Here is a 7,831-nt window from a genome sequence, read left to right on the forward strand (position 1 = left end):
CTCTTATACATAGACTTCTTTTTAATAATACTCAATGTATGGTTTTTTCATGTAAAAATATTATCTAAATTTATCTTCACAATACTCAGGTATGAAAAGGCAGATACTTTTATTCCTATTTCACAGATGAGGAAACAGACAAGAATGTAAGTAATGTTTCAATGTAGTTAATAAGTGGTAGAACAAAGCATGGAATCTAGGCTTCCTGATTGCACCTCAAAGTTCCTGCCATTAGACCCACTATACCACTCCATAATATAGGCAAAATTGATGGCTAACAATATAACAAGGGTCACCCTCTCTAAAATATTGCCTCTTCCCTTCCCAAAAAACTATGTCTCTGCATGACTGTAAGCATGTTAGTTACCAAGTGCCAAGTGACCTTGGTTTTAAAACTGGGCAGATGAGTTAATCTCACTGGCTTTCTATTCTTATTTAGCTTGTTGCTGTAAGAGGTTTAGAGTAGCTTTCTCAGGGCATATGTTAGCCTTCAGTTTTAGTGAGGAGTAAGGAACTAAATCCAGCGAAAACTTACGTGAAAACAACCTGAGGGAAAGCTGTAGACTGTGAGTCAAGATGGGGAATGGCAAATCTATAGCTGGTGATCAGAGAGCAGTTCCTACACAAGAGACCCATGTGTGGTACAGAACATTTATGACGGAATATCCATCCGGCCTGCAAACACTACATGAATTTAAGACACTTTTGGGTCTGCAAGGTCTGAATCAGAAGGCCAATAAACATATTGATCAAGTTTATAATACCTTTGACACGAACCAGGTAAGGTTTTTTACTTTTCAATTTCATTGGAAAATGCTATGGTTCTGCACTCTTTCCTTTTTTCCCTATAAAATAGCCTTAAGTAAAATGTGTGCATCCCACTGAATAGAGAGGTCTTCAGACAACTCACAGCTTGTAGGTAAGTGAGTCATTAAACACTTTTAGTACTGAAGGCATGAAAATAATTGGGAACTAGCCTCTCCCACCCTAGGAAGTGTTCTGCATGTAGGGAGTTATTTTAAAACCAAATTAAATCTCGGCATGGAACTCTAATGCTATCATTTAAATAAATCTAATAAGTACAGATTGATTTACAAAGACTGTTTTCGAAGTATTTAATGCATTGGTGACATTTTATAGAAATTACAGGACTCTGCTTTTAAAAGTGATTGCATCTAGATTGGCAGATGTAGTCAATACAAATTAGCCAACATGTCGTCTGTACTCAAATCAAAAGTTAGAATGCTTCATATTACTCTTTTCCCCATAGTTGACCAATTTAGTTTGGGGAAAATGGAAACTTAACAGTTTTAAATTCAGACAAATTTTTGTTTCTAAAGATTGTTACTCAACTATTGTCTTGAATTTATTCATTTCTGAGAAGCTCTAGTGCATTTAATTTCATTTCTTGAAAAAATAGAGAAAAGAAGATATGGAATTGAAAAAAAAAAAAGAGAGAGAGACAAAAAAGCAACAACCTGAAATATCAGGTTCAGGTTCTGCCTGCTTTTACTTGTTTATTTTGGTTATTTTACTGTGGATTTGTATATTTCAGAATGTGTAGATGTTGATTAGAATAAAAAGGAACAGAGAAAATGCTAATAGAAACGACTTTAGAAGGCCATCCAACTGATAATAGAAGAGAAAAAAGGAGAAGTAAACTCAATAAAATTTTTAAAAAACTGGTTGTTCGATAGGATGTTTAGAATTTAGCACAGTCCTTTAAACCAAGAAGCAGGTGACTTAAAAGGAGATAACAGGCAGGAACTTGGGAAAATTAAACCTGTGCAAAATTAACAGTTTTTTTTTTTTTTTTTTTTTTTTTTTTTTGAGACGGAGTCTCACTCTGTCGCCCAGGCTGGAGTGCAGTGGCCGGATCTCAGCTCACTGCAAGCTCCGCCTCCCAGGTTTACGCCATTCTCCTGCCTCAGCTTCCCGAGTAACTGGGACCACAGGCGCCCGCCACCTCGCCCGGCTAGTTTTTTGTATTTTTTAGTAGAGACGGGGTTTCACCATGTTAGCCAGGATGGTCTCGATCTCCTGACCTCGTGATCCGCCTGTCTCGGCCTCCCAAAGTGCTGGGACTACAGGCTTGAGCCACCGCTCCTGGCCAATTAACAGCTATTTTAATCCTTGTAGCAATGTCAGGAACAGATTTCTTTAGGACATTATGTTATGATCTTTTGTGCTTTGTTACCAAACATAGTTAAGCACTGCCTGTTCAGCGTGACAGTGCTTTCCTCCTCATAAATTTTACTTAGTGTCGATGCAAGCAAAAGGCAATCTTCAAGGAACTGACAAATCAGTGGGAAAATGTGACAGATTCCGCTTTTGTTATTAATCCTGAAATGTGTTCCAGATACTATAAGCATGCTGCCATGTTGTCTTTATTTGCCTCTGCCTGTGTATGTGTCTCTCAGCTCTCAATCTCACTTGTCTGTTTCTTTCTCTCTGTCATTCTCTGTGCTTCACTCTTTCAATATTCACTCTTGCTTCAATATCAAGATGAAAAGTCTGTTGCTCTAGACATCAGCTTCTTAGGCTCCGAGTACTCCTGAGAGGTTAGAAAATGAGCTATCATCGAGTTTTACAGTTATTCTCCAAAGGCGTTGATGTCATATCCCATGCCAGCAGTTTGGTTGCTAGCCCAGTATTTGTGAACATTGTACATGTCAGTGGTTCACATGCAAGAACAGGAACATGCGGAAAGGAGTGCTGGGTGGAAGCAAGGATCTGCTGCCAGATGAAGCAAACTGGCAAGGAAGCAGGGGCAATGTCCAGACAGGTGTGTGTGTCCTCAGTGTGAGAGCCCTCTCAGTGTCCACCACAGGAATGGCCCGACCCATCCCAGGAGCTTAATTTAGATGGCTTGGAAGTTCTGCTGCTATTCATCAAAGACATTTTATGTTTGCTTAGGAAGGAACTGAGCCTAAGCAGTAATGACAAATGCCGCAAAAGGTGTGGGGAATCTCAACATAAAATCAGGTGGTAAAATGACAAGAGTAAGGATTGTTCATTATCAAGTGATATTAAGAAATGATGTGCAATTATGCACAGAAAAAGTCGTATATTTAATTAGATGAATTGATAAAACTAGCATCTGTCCAGAATCCCCAAAGATTTACTATTTCTATGCAACTTCTCTGCAGTTTTCTTTTTTTGCTTTGTGTTTTTATAAGTTCGACTTTATTTTAAAAATTTTTTTTTAATGAATTTTATTGTGTATGTCTAAGGTATACAACATGTTATAGGATACATATGGATAGGAAAAAATGTTACTGTACTGAAGCAAATTAACATATCCATCATCTCACATAGTTACCCATTTTTTTGGGGGGGATCTTTGTGGCAAGAGCAGTAAAATCTACCCATTTAGCATGAGTTGCATATAAGTACAATTTTGTTACTGTAGTCCTCGTGGTGTGTAATCAATCTCCAGACTTGTTCCTCCTACATATCTGCTACTTTTATCTTCTGACCTACATCTCCCCATTTCCTCTTCTCCTACCCTACTCCTCGTAACCACTCTATTTGATTTTTTAGATTCCACATGTAAATGAGATCATGCAATATTTTTCTTTTTCTTTTATGTGCAATAGATGGAAATTATTTTAAAATGCATGTCATACTTTTCTACCTCCTCAAAGTGCTGGTAAAGCACTTTCTTGATATATCAGGGTCATTATTATGAACAGCAGTTGTTACATTCTGTGTAATACCATGGGACACCCATTCCCATTGAAGTTTCTGGAGCTGTTTCCTAATGTTAAAAGCCCTGAAAATTTGTGCTTTTATCATTGTGTTTGCTTTTTCTTGTTGTTCTGTCTTTTCTCCTGCTGTCAAACTCACATTTCACAGCTTTCTTATTATAATATTAATGAGCTTTTGATTTTTAATGTGCCGTTTCTAACCTGGCTTTGGATTGTATTTAAGCTAAGCAACCCTATTAGGATAGTGCTTAAAATAAAAGTAAATACATTCTGAGATTTAGAGAATAAAATTTATAATAATATTTTTTAGCTAATCACACAGCATGGTGGGTTTCTCCTTGGCATTCAATAACAATAACACTTTCTGAGTTCAAGGATGTGGGGAAAGAGAGCTTACACACTGCTGGTGGGAATGTAAACTAGTACAGCTATTATGGAGAACAGTATGCAGGTTCCTCACAAAATTAAAAATAGATCTACCATATGAACCAGAAATCTCACTTCTGGGTATATATCTAAAGGAAATGAAATCAATATGTTGAAAGGTTATCTGCACTCCCATGTTTGTTGCAGCACTATTCACAACCGACAAAATTTGGAATCAACCCAAGTATTATCCATCAGCAAATGGATGGATTAAGAAACTGTGCTGTGTATATGCAATGGAATACTATTCAGCCTTAAAAAACAAGGAAATCTTGTCATTTCCACAATATAGATGAACCTGGAGGACATTATGCTTGGTGAAATAAGCCAGACACAGAAAGACAAGTAAGGCGTAATCAACCTCACTGATAACGTGGAGCCTAAGAAAGTCAAGCTCACAGAAGCAAAGAGTAGAATGGCTGTTGCCAAGGACTGGGGTTGATGGGGCAGAGGAGTAATAGGGAGATGTTTGTCAAAGGGTAGAAACTTTTAGTTATGCAGGATGAGTAAGTTCTGGGCATCTTGTACAGCATGGTGACTACAGTTAATAAAATGTTTCATACTTGAAAATTGCTAAGAAAATCTTAGCTATTCTCACCACAAAAGAGATAAGTATGTGATAAGGTGATGGATATGGTAATTAGCTTCATTTAATCATTTCACATTGTATACACATATAAAAATAGCATATTGTGTACCATAAATATATATACTTTTTATTTGTCAACTATTCCTTAATAAAGCCGGAAAACCCACCTTTTGAGTGGTTATGATGTGCCTGACACTGTTCTAGGTGCACTGAATAGATGAACACATTCAACCATCACAATGGTAATGGAACCTATTTTATAGTAATGGCCATGGCCTTGGCACCTCAGACCTTTGGGTCTTTAGAATTCAAATTGTGCTTGCCCTGAGTCCATGCTGCCTGGGCTTAGACTACTGCCAATGATTGAGTGCAACAAAAATACTAAGGCTGGGTTATTCCTAACAGACAGGAGAGTCCTCTGTCTACAGGCTTTGGCTCAGGGATTCCCTGGCAGCTTTGCTGGACCTTGGGTTGCAGGATTGCTTAGGACACTTCTACCAACCTTCCCTCCCTCTCTTCACCTGGATCAGATTAACATCATGGTCTGACAGCTGGCTCAGCTGTTACAGACTCCCTCCCTGTTTCCTTCCACACATGCATTTCTCCAAGTAAAATCCTTAAATTGAGTTGAATAGGTCTACTATCCCATTAAGACTTTCAGAAAAAGAGGCCAGAAAAAATAGAAGATTATGACAAAAGAAATCAGAAAAAATGGTCACTGCGGTGGCTCATGCCTGTAATCCCAGCACTTTGGGAGGTCGAGGCAGGCAAATCACTTGAGGTCAGGAGTTCGAGACCAGCCTGGCCAACATGATAAAACCCCATCTCTTTTTAAAAACACAAAAATTAGCTGGGTGTGGTGGGGTGCACCTGTAATCCCAGCTCCTTGAGAGGGTGAGGCAGAAGAATTGCTTGAACCTGGGAGGTGGAGGTTGCAGTGAGTTGAGATTGCACCCTTGTACTCCAGCCTGGGCGACAGAGTGAGACTCTGTCTCAGGAAAAAATAAAAAAAAAAAAGGAAAAACCAGAAAAATTTCCCAGATCTATTAGACACAAGTTTCACAAGGCCCAGCATAATGTGCAGAAAGACGTCAACATACAGCATGTTCTGAGAAATTTTATAAGAAGGGTAAAGAGAAAATCCTAAAGTCTTCAAGAAAGGAAAGAAAACAGAAATAGAAACCAAAATAGCATTGAGCTTCTTAACACCAACACCAGAAGCTAAAAGTGGAAAAAAAAAAACCTTCCAAAATTCTCAGAGGAAATTACCGAGCCAAATCAAACATGAAGAGAGAATAAAGACATGCAAAGACTAGAAAATTTATTTCACACTTACTTTTTTTAAAGGAAGCTCTGGAGTAGGTGCTCCATCAAAAATGAGGGTTTATTTGTTCTCACTGCTATAAAGAACTGAGAGTCGGTAATTTATAAAGAAAAGAGGTTTAATTGGCTTACAGTTCTGCAAGCTGCACAGGAGACATGGCTGGGGAGGCCTCAGGAAACTTACAATCATGATAGAAGGGTGAAGCACGTCTTTACCTGGTGGCAGGAGAGAGAGGGTGGAGGGGAAAGTGCTACACACTTTTAAACAACCAGATCTCGTGAGAACTCACTCACTATTGCGAGAACAGCAAGGGGAAAAGTGCCCCGTGATCCAATCACCTCCCACCAGGTCCCTCCCGCAACATTGTAATTGAAGATTACAATTCAACATGAGATTTGGGTGGGGACACAGAGCCAACCCATATCAGAGGACATATATCAACAAACAGGGAAAGAGGAATCCAACATAGGAAATCAGGTAAGGGCAGTCTCAGGATCATAGAACAGGAAAGTCCAGATCAACAGCTATATGCCGAAAACCCATTCAGCTGCTAATCCCAATTGAGAAGGAAAAAGGGGGACCCTGGGAGGAAGACCTTAAAAATGACATTGATGAATCAGCTACTATGTTTGCGGATTTCAAAAGCAATATTAAATTGTTAATAGATATTTAACAAATCTGATGCTGCATTTGACTAAAAATAACAAGGCTAAGTACAAGAAAAACTACCAAAATTTAAAATGAAATACCTTAAATATATTTATTATGAAAATTTTCCACATACAAAAGTAGAATAGCTCTCATAGACCCATCACTCAGCTTTAGCAATTATAAAAATTTTGCCATTGTTTCATTTGTCCTCCTACATGTTTTCTGTTTTTTTAAAAGAAAAAATATTCCAACATTATGTAATCTGTCCTAAAAATATTTATTATTCATCTATACCAATAAGGACATGTTTAAAACATAAGTACTATGCCATTAGCATACCTAAAAATAACAGTAATCCTATCTTAAACTTTAAATTGACAAATAATAATGGTATATATTTATGGGGTACAATGCTATAGTATGATATACAGTTGACCCTTGAACAACACAGGTTTGAACTGTGAGGGTCCACTTACTCACAGATTTTCTTCCTTTTCTGTCACCCCTGAGATGGCAAAACCAACCCTTCCTCTTCCTCCTCCTCAGCCTACTCAAATGTGAGGATATCCTGATGAGGATGAAAACCTTTATCATGTTGCACTTCTACTTAAAGAATAGTAAATGTATTTTCTCTTCCTTCATAACATTTTATTTTCTCTAGCTTTATTGTAAGAATACATTATACAGTACACATAACATAGAAACTACTTAGTCAACTGTTTCTGTTATAGGTAAGGCTTCCAAGCAATAGCAGGCTATTAGTAGTTAATACATTGTGAAATGATTAACTCAAGCTAATTAAAATATCCATCATCTCACATACTTATCATTTCTTTGTGGTGAGAACACTTAAAATCTACTCTTTCAGTGATTTTGAAATACACATTATTATTAACTAATAATTACCAATATCATCTACTACCCAGTCTATGGACAAATTTTCCTGATTGTTTCAAGCATACATTTTTTTTTTTTTTTTTTTTTTTTTTTTTTTTTTTTTTTTTTTTTTTTGAGACGGAGTCTCGCTCTGTCACCCAGGCTGGAGTGCAGTGGCCGGATCTCAGCTCACTGCAAGCTCCGCCCCCCCGGGTTTACGCCATTCTCCTGCCTCAGCCTCCCGAGTAGCTGGGA

The 7,831-nt window shown here is 37.8% G+C and overlaps 1 protein-coding gene across 2 annotated transcripts in view; it reads left to right on the plus strand.

Moving 5' to 3' along the window:
- The first annotated feature begins 443 nt into the window (after positions 1–443).
- The window catches only part of LOC111541823 (guanylyl cyclase-activating protein 3), a 48,577-nt gene continuing 41,189 nt past the window's right edge, over positions 444–7,831 (plus strand). For both annotated transcript variants that reach the window (XM_026456735.1, XM_023210733.2), the window contains exon 1: positions 444–780. In XM_026456735.1, coding sequence (XP_026312520.1) covers positions 577–780 — 204 coding nt within the window. In that variant the 5' untranslated portion in view covers positions 444–576. The remainder of the gene's footprint in view (positions 781–7,831) is intronic.

The sequence above is a fragment of the Piliocolobus tephrosceles genome, unplaced genomic scaffold, assembly GCF_002776525.5.
Source record: "Piliocolobus tephrosceles isolate RC106 unplaced genomic scaffold, ASM277652v3 unscaffolded_19, whole genome shotgun sequence".
In the NCBI taxonomy this organism is placed as follows: Eukaryota; Metazoa; Chordata; class Mammalia; order Primates; family Cercopithecidae; genus Piliocolobus; species Piliocolobus tephrosceles.